At 40.1% G+C, this 17,373-nt stretch overlaps 3 protein-coding genes across 3 annotated transcripts in view; 1 reads left to right on the top strand and 2 right to left on the bottom strand.

Annotated features, from left to right (window-relative positions):
• RHOG (ras homolog family member G) overlaps positions 1-17,373 on the bottom strand; it is a 1,041,648-nt gene that overhangs the window by 472,261 nt on the left and 552,014 nt on the right. The gene's annotated exons all lie outside the window — the stretch shown is intronic.
• The window catches only part of TRIM21 (tripartite motif containing 21), a 116,079-nt gene that overhangs the window by 39,722 nt on the left and 58,984 nt on the right, over positions 1-17,373 (bottom strand). The gene's annotated exons all lie outside the window — the stretch shown is intronic.
• LOC126935140 (olfactory receptor 52K2-like) lies at positions 13,893-14,959 on the top strand. The gene has a single exon (XM_050756344.1). The coding sequence runs from the start codon at positions 13,938-13,940 to the stop codon at positions 14,889-14,891; it is 954 nt and encodes a 317-aa protein (XP_050612301.1). The 5' UTR covers positions 13,893-13,937; the 3' UTR covers positions 14,892-14,959.

Here is a 17,373-nt window from a genome sequence, read left to right as displayed (position 1 = left end):
ATTAAACTACGCGGCCACAAAACAGTGGTCAAAAGTGTGATTCATTTGTAAGTCCTTTTAATCTGAAGTAGAGACAACCTCAGTGAAAAAATTACCTTAGTGGCAGTCATGTCTTTATTCAACCAGATAGTAGGCACACTGAGAAGACCAGACAGACAGAGAGACAAACTTACCAGGTCTGAGGCAGGATGTGATAGTGGGATCTGGTCCTACAGGGGTTAGAGTGTAGGAAGCAAAAGAACTGGGGTATTTATCCTATTATTAGCACCCTAAATGAGAATAGCAATTCCCTGGGGGATAAAGATGCTAAAAAGACCCCTGGGATGCTGGAAAGAGGCAGCAAATTGAAAGCTGGAAAAATACAGGCCCTGATGGAAGAGGGAAGGATAGGATAGCAGAGAAGATCTATCCTGAGAGTTCAATGTGGGTAGGTGGGATAGGTGGCAAGGTCCTTGAGCATAGTCTTAAGGGTTTTTTTTGGCATAGAAAGATATTTTAGAATGTTTTACTAATTTTGGTTTTTTCTCCTGGCCCCCTCCCTCCATCTAAAACAAGCTTGTCCAACCTCAACGAAAATTTGTAAACTTTCTTAAAACATGATGAATTATTTTGTGACTTTTTTCTAGTTCATTAGCTATCATTAGTGTTAGTGTATTTTATGTGTGGCCTAAGACAACTTCCAGTATGGCCCAGCCAAAATATTGGACACCCCTGATAAAATGTTTGCTTCCTGGTGTTTATTTAGGAAACACTATTTTTTTTTGAACACTAGTTCTTTATATGTAAAGTAGGGAAGCAGTGAAGATTAAATTAGATGATATATACAAAACATTTATCATTTTGCCTGGTCTCTGCTAAGCCCTCAATACAAAGTATTTATCTTATTTTATCAAATGTAACAATCACTGAGCATCTATTATATGTGAAGGATTATGGTAGATTTTAAGGCATAGGGTTGAAGGATCATGCCCCTGTTCTCAAGGAGGTCACAGTCTGGATTGAAGGATGTACACACATTAAAATCAATTAAAATTCAATGGAACATATACAGACTTTAAAAAACAGAGGCTCTTTTGGCAGGGGAGGGATTCACTATCAAGAACTAGTCAAGGATTTAGGGTTTAGAAGGGTAAAGTGGGCTTGAAGGGAGGAATACACCAGGAAGAGGAAACAGCATGTATAAAACCTAGAAGGCAAGGGACATTGGGCATTTTCTGAGGACCACTGAAGCCTAATTCAAAGCCAATGTGTTCATGATTATTTTCTGACACCCTGTGTGTGTCCTTTCTCCCTATTGCCCACACAGCATCTTATCAAATGCCATTTGTGGGATAGAGTTCACTTTAAATACTGTTGACATGACTTTAGGTAAGTTAAGTAACAGGTCTTAGCCTCTTGTTCTCCATTTTAAAAAATAGGGAAGGTTGACATGAGATAGCACATATACAATTTTTAGTAAAGTGCCTAGAACCTGGTAAATCATCAGTAGATTCCTACACGATAGACTTTGTGAAGGCAGAGACCAGGATGAATTTCTGTCTGTCTGGCATTTAAAAGAAGATTGTGATGATGTTAGGTACTGGGGGATGACTGTCAAAAGAACAGACTGGACTCTAATCAAATGTCGTCTGGGCAGACATGAAACTTGATTTCGGACAATAAGTCAACAAAGACACATTGATGGCTTATGTATCTGCTATTGTCCTGGAGGTATAAAAGTTTGAAAATACTCCTGCTTTTAAGGAGCTTTAAATGCAGATGGTGAAGGGAAGACCTAGTGGGGGAAGACATGGCCCAGATGATGAAGAGGAAGGTGCAGGCTTTATTCTCCAAACATATAGGTTCCCTGGGAGCTCACAGAGAAATGACACTTCAAATATGAAAAGTTTTGGGGATCCCGAGTTTCGGTCATTCTTCTATTTGGTTCTTCAGGGACTCAACTGATTCTAAAGTGGTAAAACAGATACATGAAATGATTCCAATTTTCTGCCAGCTCCACGATGATCAGAGCCAAACCTCAGCTCTACATTATTTTTATGGGTCTCAGGGACAGTCATAGATGTTTAGCATTAACTTAGGATACTATGGGGGCACATTTTATTCAGTCCAACAACAACTATTCTATACAATATTATTGAGCACCCACTATGTGTCAGTATTTCTCTAAGTACTACTAGGAATGCCGTATTGAACAAGGAAGACAAAGTTCTTGTTTCATGGAACATCTATGCTAATAGGAGAGATTTGCATTACAAAATCAATATATGACAAATAGATATTGAAAAGCTCCATGAAATTAGAATGGCTATTATCAACATGATGAAAGATAAGTGCTGGAGAGAATGTGAAGAAAAGAGAATCCTTGCACACGGTTGGTAGGAATGTAAAGTAGTACAGCCTTCATGGCAAATAGTATAAAGTTTCCTCAAAGAGTTAAAAATAGAACTACCTGTATGATCCAGCAACTCCAGAACTGGGTATATGTCTAAAACAATGTTAAAGAGATACCTACACTGATGTTCATTGCAGCATTAAATTTCTGTGAAGTTAGAATGGCTATTATTAAAATGATGTAAGATAACAAGCATTGGAGATGGTATGGAGAAATTGCACATGGTTAGCAGGAATGTAAATTAGTATAGCTATTATGGAAAACGGTATGAAGTTTCCTCAAAAAGTTAAAAATAGAACTACCAAAACTTAAAAATAGAACTACCATATGATCTAGCAATCCCAGTACTGGATATACATCCGAAGGAATATGTTGAGATACCTATACTCCAATGTTCACTGCAGCAGTACTCATAATAGCCAAGATATGGAATCAGTCTAAGTGTCCATCAATGGATGAATGGATAAAGAAAATGTGACACACACACACACACACACACACACAATGGAATACTATTTTGCATTAAAAAAGGAGGAAATTCTGTCATTTGAGAACACATATAAATGTGAAGTGAAATAAGCCAGGCACAAAAAGACAAATATTGCATGATCTTACTTAAATGTGAAATCTAAAAAAGTTGAACATAGAAGTAGAGAAAATAGAATGGTAGTTCCCAGGGTGTGGGGGTGTCAGGATTGATGAAATGTTGATTGGAGGAGACAAAATTTCAGTTAAAAGAAATAAATTTAAGAGACCTATTGTATAAGATGGGAACTACAGTTAATAACATATTATATTCTTGAAACTTATGAAGAGAGTAGATTTTAACTGTTCTCACCAAAAAAAAAAAAAAAAAGGGAAAGTATATGAGGTAATATATGTTAATTAGCTTGATTTAGCCATTCCACAATGTATACACATTTAAAAACTCCATGTTGTACATGATAAATATATACAATTTGTTAATGAAAAATAAATTTTAAAAGTGCTATGGGTAAAAACAGGATAATAAGACAGAAAATGACATGGGGCACAATTTTAGACAAGGTGGTCATGATAGGCCTTTCTGAGAAGGTGACGTTTGGTAGAAATCTTGATGAAACAAGTGAACAAGTCATGCAGCTATGTGGAAGACAATGCTCCAGGCAAAAGGAACAGACATACAGGCCTTGATGTCTGGAATGTGTTTGGTGAATTTGAGGGACAATATCAGGTTAGTTGCTGGATTGGAGTGACTAAGAGGAGACGGTAGGAGAGGTAGCAAAAGTCCAGAGACCAAAGGGTATTTGTTAAACATGGTGAAGACTGAATTTTGTTTGATCTGTGGTGGAAAGCTATTAAAAGCTTTTGAGCAGGGTTCTTTTGTACTGTGACTTAAACTTTAAAATACCTGCTCTGGGTTCGATGTAAAGGACAAGGATAAAAGAGTTGTTATTGTTACAAAAGTTATTGTTATAGCCAACACAGGAAATGATTGCGCCTTAGACCAGAGTGGCAGCAGGGAGGCAATGAGAAGTGATTACACTTGAGATATACTTTGAAGGTCTAGTCGATAGGATTTGTTGGTAGATTGATTCAATGTGGGGTTATGAGAATATGATGGGCTTCAAGGAAGGCTCCAGTCTGAGAAGCTGAGTAAGGAGAAGGGCTTCAATGCAACGGGAAACACGAAGAGAAAAGCAGGTTTACAGGGTTGGAGAGAGAGAGGAATCAGAGTTCTGTTTTGGACATGTTGTTGGACATGTGTATTAGATAAGAATAGATGTTAGAAAAGAAAATAATTGCCATTGCTTTTGGTGTTTTAGTCACGAAGTCCTTGCCCATGCATATGTCCTGAATGGTATTGCCTAGGTTTTCTTCTAGGCTTTTAATGGTTTTGGGTCTAACATTTAAGTCTCTAATCCATCTTGAATTAATCTTTGTATAAGGTGTAAGGAAGGGATCCAGTTTCAGCTTTCTACATATGGCTAGCCAGTTTTCCCAGCACCATTTATGAAATAGGGAATCGTTTCCCCATTTCTTGTTTTTGTCAGGTTTGTCAAAGATCAGATGGCTGTAGATATGTGGTATTATTTCTGAGGGCTCTGTTCTGTTCCATTGGTCTATATCTCTGTTTTGGTACCAGTACCATGCTGTTTGGGTTACTATAGCCTTGTAGTATAGCTTGAAGTCAGGTAGTGTGATGCCTCCAGCTTTGTCCTTTTGGCTTAGGATCGTCTTGGCAATGTGGGCTCTTTTTTGGTTCCATATGAAGTTTAAAGTAGTTTTTTCCAATTGTCTGAAGAAGTCACTGGTAGCTTGATGGCAATTTATGAATCTATAAATTACCTTGGGCAGTATGGCCATTTTCAAGATATTGATTCTTCCTATCCATGAGCATGGAATGTTCTTCCATTTGTTTGTGTCCTCTTTTACTTCATCGAGCAGTGGTTTGTAGTTCTCCTTGAAGAGGTCCTTCATATCCCTAGTAAGTTGGATTCCTAGGTATTTTATTCCCTTTGAAGCAATTGTGAATAGGAGCTCACTCATGATTTGGCTGTTTGTCATTGGTGTATAGGAATGCTTGTGATTTTTTCATATTGATTTTGTATCCTGAGAGTTTGCTGAAGTTGCTTATCAGCTTAAGGAGATTTTGGGCTGAGACGATGGGGTTTTCTAAATATACAATCATGTCATCTGCAAACAGGGGAATCTAATTAAACTAAAGAGCTTCTGCACAGCAAAAGAAACTACCATCAGAGTGAACAGGCAACCCACAGAATGGGAGAAAAGTTTTTACAATCCACCCATCTGACAAAGGGCTAATATCCATAAGCTACAAAGAACTTAAACAAATTTACAAGAAAAAATCAAACAGCCCCATCAAAAAGTGGGCAAAGGATATGAACAGACACTTTTCAAAATAAGACATTTATGCAGCCAACAGACACAGGAAAAAATGCTCATCATCACTGGCCAGAGAAATGCAAATCAATACCACAATGAGACACCATCTCACACCAGTTAGAATGGCAATCATTAAAAGGCAGGAAACAACAGGTGCTGGAGAGGATGTGGACAAATAGGAATGCTTTTACACTGTTGGTGGAACTATAAACTAGTTCAACCATTGTGGAAGACAGTGTGGTGATTCCTCAAGGATCTAGTACTAGAAATACCATTTGACCCAGCTATCCCATTACCGGGTATATACCCAAAGGATCATAAATTATACTGCTAGAAAGACACATGCACACATATGTTTATTGTGGCACTATTCACAATAGCAAAGACTTGAAACCAACCCCAATGTCCATCAATGATAGACTGGATTAAGAAAACGTGGCACATATGCACCATGGAATACTATGTAGCCATAAAAAAGGATGACTTCATGTCTTTTGGAGGGACATGGATGAAGCTGGAAACCATTCTGAACAAACAATCACAAGGACAGAAGACCAAACACCGCGTGTTCTCACTCACAGGTGGGAATTGAACCATGAGAACACTTGGACACAGAGTGAGGAACCTCACACACTGGGGCCTGTTGTGGGGTTGGGGGAGGGGGGAGGGGTAGCATTAGAAGATATAGCTAATGTAAATGATAAGTTAATGGGTGCAGCACACCAACATGGCACATGTATACATATGTAACAAACCTGCACGTTGTGCACATGTACCCTAGAACTTAAAGTATATTTAAGAAAAAAAGAAAGAAAGCCTGGAGTGGGCCTGAGAGCCTGTGAATTCCTCCCAGGTAATGCTGCTGATGCAGGACCACACTTTCAGGGTTTGAAAGAAAAAATTAAATTAAAACAGGCATGCCATTCAAAAAAAAAAAAGAAAATAATTTACCTATTTGAAGTCAAGGGAGATATCTGAGTTGAAGATACAGAGTTGGGAGTTGTCAAAGAGTAGATAGTTAAAACCATGAAAAATGAAAATGCCTACAAGTTGGTGTACAAAGAGAAGAGATTCAAAGGAGAGGAAAAAAAGAACTAGCCAGCAGAAGACAACACCAATGAAGGAGAAAGAAAACCTACAAGATAATGTTGTTCAGGAAACCAGGAACGGGAAAGTGCTCAACTGCCGAATGCTATTTTGTAAAATGGGGTTGGGTAAAACGAGGATGCAAAGCCATAAGGATGATACAATGGACTTTGGGGACTTGGGGAGAAGAGTGGGAGGAGGTGAGGGATAAAAGACAACAAATATGGTGCAATGTAGACTGCTCAGGTGATGGGTGCACCAGGTTCTCACAAATCTCCACTAAAGAACTTACGTAGCCAAATACCACCTGTACCCCAATAACTTGTGGAAAAAACAAAAAGAATTCATTATTTGTGTTTTCAAACAAATGGTGCTGGGAAAACTGGATATCCACATGCAAAAAACTGAAACTGGACTTTTACCATATACAAAAATTAAATCAAATGGATCAAAGATAGAATATAAGATCTAAAATCATAAAACTCATGCAAGAAAACGTAAGTGAAAAGCTTCAGGACTTTGGATTTGGCAATGTTTTCTTGGTTATAGCACCAAAAGTATAGGTCTCAAAAGAAAAATAAATTGGACTTCATCAAAACTAAAATCTTCTGTTCATGAAGGGACTATCAAGAGAGTAGAAAGACAACCTACAACATAGGAGAGTGTGTGCAAAGCATACGTATAATAAGGTATTACTATCCAGAATATATAATAGATATCCAGAATATATAATACCCCCTCCCCCACTAAATAATCCAATTCAAAAATGGGCAAAGGACTTGAATAACATTTTTTCTGAAGATATACAAATGGCCAATAAGAAAAGAGGTCTAACATCAGTAATCATTAGGGAAATACAAATTGAAACACACTGAGATAGCCATCCTACTGGGTGTGAAATACTATGATCAAAATCCAGAAAATAGTGTTAATGAGGAAGTGGTAAGGTTGGAACCATGTGTACTGGTGTTGGGAATGCAAAATAGTGTAGCCACTATGGAAAATGGTATATGGTTGTTTCTCAAAATAATTGACTATATAATTACTTCAATCTTTCCCTAACACAGCCTGGTATCTTCCACAATGACCGTTCCTAATATAAGCTTGTGAACTTCAAGTCCAGATCACCATCTCTATGTAGTCTGTGCTTGCTAAACTTAATTCAGACTTTCACAATGCAAGCCCTGTGTAGAAGTCCACCTCAACCCAATATATTCTGGAGACTCCAGGTGTGAGAGGCAAGTCCTTGTCTCTGAGGGACAAGAGTTAGGATAACTGATGGAAGACTTGTGTGTCTCTGTGGGAAGAAAGTGAATGTGACCAGAATACAGTCTCAGTAGGAGCTATTGGGCTCCCATCTAGAGTTATTTCAGGTTAAAGGACTTAGAGGCTACTGCAAAAACCAACTTCCTTTCTCAGGACCATGGCAGAAGAATAGCAAGCTCTAAGACCAGTGATTAGAGGACGTATTGATATGTTGGTATTATTCATGGTTAATAATAGAGCAATAATAACATTGAGAGTTATTCCTCAATGATCTCATTGGATCACCCCACCCAGTGAGGTGGGAAGGACTGGGATTATTGTCCCCACAACAAGAAACAATACAAAGAACAGAGAGGTTAAGTGCCTTGTCAAGTTCACAAGCTGAGACAAACCTAGATCTGTCACCTATTACCTTAACTCACAGCTCTGTCTGCAAACAAAAACATCCAAACTCCAAATAAAACAAAGAATAGATAACCTTGAACAAGTTATGCCTGAACTCCACTTTTCTGAGTCACAGCTGGAAAGCATACCCATAAGACAGCTGCTTGTGAACTGCAGGGAAGGAAGGGGAGAGTGGAGAAGGGCACACTGATTACTGAAGTCATACTCCATCCTGCCTCGAGGGAGAGGCATGATCGAATACCACAGAATGGTGAGGGAGTAGGGCCTGTAGGAAGACCAGAGCCTGAAGCAGAGAAGACTCCTAGAGTTGGCCCCAGAGAAGAGACTAGGCTCATCATGGGGCCCTTTCAGGGTATTCCTCAGAGACAGGGCCTGTTTCCTTTTTCTTTTGGGAAAAGAGTAGCTGATTATGAGGATAGAGCCAGACCCTCCCTTTCCAACTCTCTTTCCCAACCCTTCTCTCTCTAAGAGAGGAAACCTGCACCAGTTTTTCCTAAAGCGCATGAAAAATGAATTGAGCTTCCTGCTGAGGGGTGAGCACAAATTGGGGCAATGGTGGAAGGGGAAGGCCGGGCAGATAGAGGACACTGTAAGACAGCTGACACAGATGGGACCAGGGGCAAGATGACTAGGGAGGGGTGCCTGTGCTGGAATCAAGTGGCTCCCGGGGCTGGAGCTAGGTTCTTGTGTGCACAGGTCAAGTCAAGGGCATATGAGCTGGGGGAGCAGCGAAAACAGGGAACAACCAGGATAATGGCAGAAATCAGACTGAAAATAATAATCACTACAGGGAAAATCCAAAGGCAGAGCAGAGACCTGATGGGAGAAGAGTGTTTAATATTTGAGGGGAATAGGCTAGGTCAGGAAGCTGAGCCATGGAGTGCACAGAGCAGAATCCAGCTCTTGCAGACATCTTATGCTCAGACAACCTATCTTCATCTCAGGCATTAGCTTATCTCCCAATTCTCTTCTCTGATTCTCATCCCTGTATATGTCTAACAGGAGAGCTCTCAATCCTCCTGAAAATACTGCTTCTGCAAACTCCAGATCCTCCATGTCATCATTATCAGAGGAAATACTTTCCTGCCTCTCAGGCATGCACTCCTTTTTATGTTGTGCATTAGGGACCTCCTCCAGAAAACCTTAGCATTCAGCTAAGGCCCAGACCATGTTAGTCACTTCCCTCCTACTGCACATTCTGGCCCAACTTAAGTCATAGCTGCTATAATAGTCCAGGATAAAAATGAAGAGGCTGAAATAAGGAGGTGGGAAGGACAGGTCAGGTACCTTTACTTAAAGTTTTCAGCAACAACCAGTTATATCTTTGCAGCATAGTCTTACAGTAGTCTTATAGACCATGGGTCCCCAACCCCTGTGCCACAGACTGGTACTAGTCCATGGCCTGTTAGGAACTGGGATGCACAGCAGGAGGTGAGCGGTAGGTGAAGAGAGCATTATTGCCTGAGCTCTGCCTTCTGTCAGATCAGCGGGGGCATTAGATTCTCATAGGAGAAAAACCTGCTGTGAACTACACATGCAAGGGATGTAGGTTGTGCACTCCTTATGAGAATCTGATGCATGGAGTAGGAGTGAGGAGATGTGAAATTTAGTACTAGATATGCTGCTTATTTCCTCCATGACCATTTGGGGACTCAGTTTCCCAAAATCATCATTCTAAGGTCCTCTCAGGATACAGGCGTGGCCTGCCACATAGATAACAGCCCTGACTGAATACTGTGTAGGTATAGAGCCCCCATGCACTTTCGGGGGAGACAAAGTCTTCCTTTTGTTGTTTGCTGACATCTTGGCTATGAAGGCAGGAAACAAACATAAGACAACGTGTAAGGACTGGGCAAAGCACTCATGCCAAGCAGGTTCAAGGGTGTTGGGCAGAAGACCAGATAAGCAAAGTCAGATGGTGAATGGAATTAGAGGTACATTTGAATGGACACTGGAAAGAGGGAAGGTTGATGGATTCTCAGGCATTTTAAAACAGAATAGGCAAGCTATGGGATTGAGGACAAATAAACGGGAGGGCCAGGTGTGGGCAGCAGGAGCACAGTGGGAGTAAGGGAGATGAGGCCACTCAGGCAGCAGAGAGCCCTGTTTGGAATTGCAGCATATTTGCTTAGGGTAAGGGTGACAGCACGTATAAGAGGACATTCTTTTATTTATTCAAGAAATAGTTAGCAAGTGCCTATATGGGATATAGTCGTGGTAAAGACACAAGAGTCCTTTCATCATGGGGCTTCCATGCGTCCGTCCCAAAGCTAAGTCCTGGAGAAAATGCACAGATATACGTTAGACTTTGAGGCAGAGTTTCTAATAAGCCTTTATTCTGACCTAGGTAACAAAAAGTGATGGGAAATTTCATAGAATTTCCATCTGTGGAGGTAAGTCTCAGTTTGGATCATAGGGTGGTATATTATGCAGTGGGAAGGAAGGAGTAAGTTTCTCCAGGAAGGGAATCATTCATGCATTCATTTAAAATAGCACTTTTCTTTTCTTAGTACTGTTCTTTATGGACACAAAAGCGGGAATAACAGACACTGGGGCCTATCTGGAGGTAGAGGGTGGGAGGAGGGAGAAGAGCAGAAAAAATAACTATTGGGTATTAGGTTTAGTACCTGAGTGATGGAATAATCTGTATAACAAACCCCCACGACACACATTTACCTATATAACAAACCTACACATGTACCCTTGAACCTAAAATAAAAGTTTAAAAAGGTTAAAAACAAAAAGGCACTTATTGAGTATCAACCATGTTCAGTAAAGTCTGAATATAGAAATGAATAAAGTCACAGCCTTTGTACTCAAAGAATTCATGGCCTGATGAATTGATAGATACACGCAAAGGTAACATAGATGGTACCCTCATTGTGGAATTTGATTCAACACATTAGTGAATCTTCATTGAAATGACTGAGAACATCTTCCTGGAAGAATCTGAAAAGACTTCACCAAGAAGGTGGCAGGATCTTGATTAGGTATGAAAGGGGGCAGAGGAAAGAATTCCAGATAAATAGTATGAGCCACAAACATTACCCTTTCAGGAAATGGCGGATAACCCAGTGTGGTTTAACCTAGGATGAATATTTCGGGGACTAAAAGGAGTAAGGCCAACAATTTAGGCAGGAATAGCTTTTCAGAAGTGTTTAGTGATTTTTATTTTTCTTGTAGCAATGAGATCCTATAAGTGGTTTTCAGCAGGGAAGTGTTAGGTTGGCACAAAAGCAATTGTGTTTTCTGCATAAAAAGTAATGGCAAAAACCGCAATTACTTTTGCACCAAACTAATAAAATATGTGGTCTGTCACACGGTAGTGGATGAGGTGAGCAGGGGTAGAAAACTAAGGAGGTTTTTATACTGACAGGAAAGAGATGATGATATGTCAATTATGGAAGGCACAGGGCATGGAGAGAAGAACAGTAAGAGGCAATTCAGGGGCAGCATCAAGGGCCACTATCATTGACTGAGAAAGAACTCTGTGAGCTCCAGCATTTGTGGAAGGCCATATGCCTGGAGAATAATGAAGGGAGAAGTGGAAGAGATGAGGCTGAAAAGTGAGTAGTGACCAGACCATGCAGGATCTTGTAAGCCAGAGTTAGAATGTGCATTCCATCCTAAGTACAATGGTAGCCCATGAAGGCTTTAGTGAAGGCCTCACATGATAGAACTTGCTTTCTTAAATGGCCTTTTTGGTTGCAGTACAGAGAATGAATTATTTTAGAGGGTACAAGATTCCATACCACTGAGAAGAGTTAGGAGACTTTTGTAGTCCAGATGAAAGATGATGGTGACTTAAATAACAGTGCTTGGCAAGGCACACAAAAAAGAGTAGGGACTGGAATATATTATAGGTTGATCACACTTGCCTTTTGAAATTGGATATAAAGGATGAGGAAGGGGACTGAATCAAGGATTACCCCCTGGGTTTCTGACCTAGCTATGGGATGGATGGTAATAATACATACTGAGATGGGCAAGTCATGGAGAGGAAAGAGTTTGTGGAGAGAGATTTCTGTTTTGGCCCTATTTCATTTGAGATGCCTGTGAGACCTCGAAGTGGAGCTATCCAGTGGGAAGTAGGATATGCTAGTTGGTAACTCAGAGTAGAAGTTATACATTTGAGCATTTCCTGCATATTGGTTTCTCTTGGCATTTTTACCACCTAAGAGAGCACCTAGAGAAGTATGAGAATAAAAGGGGAATAAAAAGAGAAGAAAAAAGAAGGGAGGGGGAATAAATAAGCAATGATAAGATCATATAAGGGGAGTAGAGGAGATGGGAGCTAGATTGGAAGGGATTTAAAATTAAGAGATGAGGAAGTAGAGAATGAATTACTCAACTTTTTCAACAAATGTTGCCGTGAGGGAAAACAGTTGAGGGGTGTTAGATGAAGGGAGATATAAGGCCAAGGAATGCAGGATTGTGCTGATGTCAAGAAAAACATTTTTTTAAAAGGGGCAGATCTGAGTGGGAGGGGGAATATTGTAATGACAAATAACAGTTTTACAATGCTTTACAGTTTACAGGGACTCTTCTCATGATTTTATGTTTCCTCACAATGAAGCAGTAAAGTTGTCATGGAAGATATGGTTATGCCTTCATCTATAGGTGAGGAACCTAAATCTTAAAAAATTTCAGTGATTAATACTAGTTTCTATTGGTAGGCTGATAGCTCAATCATTACTTAAACCCAAGTCTTTAGATTCTAATTTTTTCCTATATCATGGTAATGAGTTTGAGTTATATTTCTGTTAAGTTGAATATACTGGATTTACACTTCTTAGGAAGCAATGAGGTAGAAGCAGAAGAGTGTAGTGATTTAAGACATTGGATTGGGAGGCAGCAAACCAGAGTTCTCAAAGCTCAAGTTTCATCTTTGACATTTTCCAACTGTTCTGATTGTTAGTGACTTAATCTTTTGTTTTCTCAATTCATAAGTGTCCACATTTACTGAGCACTCTGTTTCAGATTTGTGCTAAGTGTTTTAAAAGATCTCAAAATCCTCAAAGGAAAGTTTTTAGGCAGGAACTGAAAAAAAATGTGGCACAGATCAAAAATATTGGAAGGAAATGTTTAAACATTTTCAAGGGAAATGACAACAAAAGGTGGAAAAAGAATATAAGGACCCCAGATGGAAAAATAGTGTGAGGGGAATAGGTCAGTCTTGCAAAAAGGTGAGTGTGGGGCATCTCTTCTTCTGAATGTCGTGAAGGCCAGGAAGGAAGAAGCATGTAGAGATGAAGGTTAAACTGCAGTCAGGCGAAAGAGAACAACAAAAGGGCTTCTCGTGTTCTCAAGTTACCTGGAGGTAGGGCTTTAGTTGGAGGGATTTCTGAGTATCAAATAAGGACCTATGAAATCCCCCCCAGAAAAAAAATCTAAAGAACTTGTAGGGAAGTAAATTATTAGAAAGTGCTAACTACATTTATTTTTCATATGACCAAGATTGACATTTCATAATTGGGAGTGTAGTTTGAGTTGGAAGGCAATAGGAAGACAGTGATGGTAAATGTTTATGGGTATGATTTGAATTAAGCAGCAATCTATATTCTTTACAAAGTTGCTTTTGGCCACATGCAGACCACAAAAGGCTCTTCCTCCACTTGATTTCTCAATAAGCCTGCTTTGTAATACTAGCTTTATTGGAATTAAATGTCCTGAGCACCCAGTGATTTTATAAGCACCTTAAGGGCAAGGATCATGCATAATATTTCATGATACATAGGATTATTTTCTAATTTCTTTTAATGTCTAAAAACAGGGATAAGAGCTAATCTTCTCACAGGAATGATCAGAGCTTGAATGTGAGCATTGTAATTCTGCTGATACTGAATATTCTCTGGAAGGGCCCTGTGGAAGCAGATAAGGAGGAAGAGAATTCCCGGGAGCCATGTCAGCCTCCAATATCACCTCAACACATCCAGCTGCCTTCTTGTTGATGGGGATTCCAGGCCTGGAGCACCTGCACATCTGGATCTCCATCCCCTTCTGCTCAGCATATACACTGGCCCTGCTTGGAAACTGCACCCTTCTTCTCATCATTCAGGCTGATGCAGCCCTCCATGAGCCCATGTACCTCTTTCTGGCCATGTTGGCAGCCATCGACCTGGTCCTTTCCTCCTCAACACTCCCCAAAATGCTTGCCATATTCTGGTTCAGGGATTGGGAGATCAACTTCTTTGCCTGTCTGGCCCAGATGTTCTTTCTACACTCCTTCTCCATCATGGAGTCAGCAGTGCTGCTGGCCATGGCCTTTGACTACTATGTGGCTATCTGCAAGCCACTGCACTATACCACCATCCTGACTGGGTCCCTCATCACCAAGATTGGCATGGCTGCTGTGGCCTGGGCTGTGACACTAATGACTCCACTCCCCTTCCTGCTGAGACACTTCTACTACTTCCAAGGCCCAGTGATTGCCCACTGTTACTGTGAACACATGGCTGTGGTGAGGCTGGCATGTGGGGACACCAGCTTCAACAATATCTATGGCATTGCTGTGGCCATGTTTATTGGAGTGTTAGAGCTATTCTTTATCATCCTATCTTATATATTTATCCTTCAGGCAGTTCTACAACTCTCCTCTCAGGAGGTCTGCTATAAAGCATTTGGGACATGTGTCTCTCACATAGGTGCCATCCTAGCCTTCTACACACCTGTGGTCATCGCTTCAGTCATGCACTGTGTGGCCTGCCGTGCTGCCTCACACGTCCACATTCTCCTCGCCAATTTCTATCTGCTCTTCCCACCCGTGGTCAATCCCATCATCTATAGTGTTAAGACCAAGCAGATCTGTGACAGTCTTGGGAGTATTCCTGAGAAAGGATGTGTGAATAGAGAGTGAGGGATAAGTGGAAAAAGAATGGGGCACAGTGAATGCTGTAGTGGGCCAGGGCTGTGATGAGAGTAGAAGGCTGCTAGACTCCATGTTTAGTTCTTTTCTTGTATTATGAAAAGAATAAATGATGTCCTGAAGCTCAGTGCCAACAGTCTGTTTAGAATTTGTGGATCTTTGCCCTCTGGTAGCCTCTGGATTGAACCTGGTGACTGTGCTGTCTCCTCACAGAACCCTGACTCCTGTCAGTAAACTTGACAGTCTTGACCCTTTGGCCTCATGGTGACTTCGCTGAAGGACACAAAGATGCTTCCAAGTTCATTTGCTTAAGAGAAGGCTGTGAAAAATCTGAATTTCTATCTCTGACTCATTGGAAATTTGGTGAATTATCCACTCAGATTCCTGAGTTAGGACCCTTACTCCATCCAGTGCAGGAATTCTGCTTTAACAGTTGATCCCTAGACTCTACCTAAACACTGTCAGTCCTGGTACACGTGCATCCTTTAGGCCTATTTATTCCAAGTTAGACAGCTCTGCTTGTTAGAAGGTTATTTCTTCAACTAAACCAGTCTGTATTCTTTGACTTCTCTTTACCTCCTTATCCTCATGGCCAATCCATCTCATTAAATACTTTGAAGAAAAACCATATCCTCTGACATTTTGTCTATCACACAAGTCTTTCTTTGTGCATAGATGTATCTTATGTTTTCAACAAGAATGAATTGTTTACTTATGTAATAATCTAGCCAAGTCTATGCTATCGGCTAGGGACACAGACTGTTAAAGGGATGCTGGACTTATGTTTATGTCTTCAGACAGAGGATGGAATAATTCCAATGGTTTGTGCTCTCTAAACTCACCATGCCAAGGCCCAGCATAGAAGAAATATGAGAAGTCAAAGAAGATGAGATGTGGGCATATTGACTTAGGTTTTGTTCTATTTCATGCAAACTTAGGTACTCAAGAATTCCCTTAATATTAATCCTGAGAACTGCACCTCTGATGCTCTCTCACACCCTATCTTACGAGTTGAATTTTGTTCCCCTTTCCAATTTATATGTTAAAATCGTAACACCCAGCACTTCAGAATGTGACTGTATTTGGGGATAAGGTCTGTAAAGTAATACTTCAGTTAAAATGAGGTGATTAGGATCGACCTTAATCTAATATGACTGGTGTCTACATAAAAGAAAATTTGTACACAGACACGGAGTGAAGACCATGTAAAGATACAGAAAGATGGCCATGTACAAGCCAAGAAGAGAGGTCTCAGTAGCAACCAATTCTGCTTGGATCTTGGACTTCTATCTTCCAGAACTGTGAAGAAATAAATTTCTGTTTATTAGGCCACCCAGTTTGTATTTACCTCTTATAGAAGCCCTAGAAAACTGCTTTTGGCACCAGGAAGTAGGGTGCTACTGTAACTAATACCTAAAAATGTGGAAGTTGCTTGGAAACTGAGTAATGGGTTGAAGCTGAAAAAGTTTTGAGGTGCATGTTAAAAAAGGCTAAGATTTCTTTGAAGAGATTGTAGGTAGAAATATGAATATTAAAGATGCTTTTACTGAGGTCTTAGGAAGGAGGAACTGGAAGAAAGATGATCTGTGTTATCAAATGAAAAAGAACTTGGACACATTGTGTTCTAGTGCTTTGTGGAAAGTAGAACTTGTAAGTAATGAACTTGGATATTTAGCTGAGCAGATTTCTAAGCAAAGTGCTGAAATTGTGACCCAGTTTGTTCTTGTTGCTTATAAGATGAGAGAGGAGAGAGATAAGTTGGAGAAGAATTTAAGCAAAAAGGAATTGGGAATTAAAGATTTGAAAAATTCTCAGCATATCCATATTACAATAAGTAAGTGTAATTTGGAAAGAATATCAAGGGTGTGGCTGGACAACCATTTTCTAAAAAGATTAGGTACATTAAATGAAATAAACCAGCACAGAATGACAAATACTGGATGGTCCCACTCATATTAGGGAGGTAAAGAAGTTGATGTTACAGAAGTAGAGACTAGAAGAGTGGTTACCAGAGGCTGGGAAGAGTAGGAGGGAAGAGGGTATAGGGAGGAGTTGGTTAATGGGTAGAAAATTGCACTTAGGTAGAAGGAATAAGTTCTAGTATTCTATAGCACACTGGAATGGCTATAGTTAATAATTTAGTATAGATTTCAAAACAGCCAGAGGAGTGGATTTTGAATGTTCAACACAATGAAATGATAAATATTTGAGGTGATAGATGATATCCAATTGATTACCCTGATTTGATCATTACCAGTTGTATACATGTATGGAAATATTGCGTGTACCCTCTAAATATGTACAATTAATATGTGCCAATTTTTAAAAAAATGATTAGGCATGTGTTTATGGATACAGTCAGCCATCTCAGCAGAAGCCAGGAATAGAGATGGGGCTATGCAGGAAAGACTCATGGGAATCCCTTTTATCTGCTAATTTGGACACCATGAATTGCATCAGAGACCAACATGTT

This window comes from Macaca thibetana, chromosome 14, assembly GCF_024542745.1.
Source record: "Macaca thibetana thibetana isolate TM-01 chromosome 14, ASM2454274v1, whole genome shotgun sequence".
In the NCBI taxonomy this organism is placed as follows: Eukaryota; Metazoa; Chordata; class Mammalia; order Primates; family Cercopithecidae; genus Macaca; species Macaca thibetana.
The sequence above is the reverse complement of the archived record's forward strand: the minus strand, read 5'-3'. Positions and strand labels throughout refer to the sequence as shown.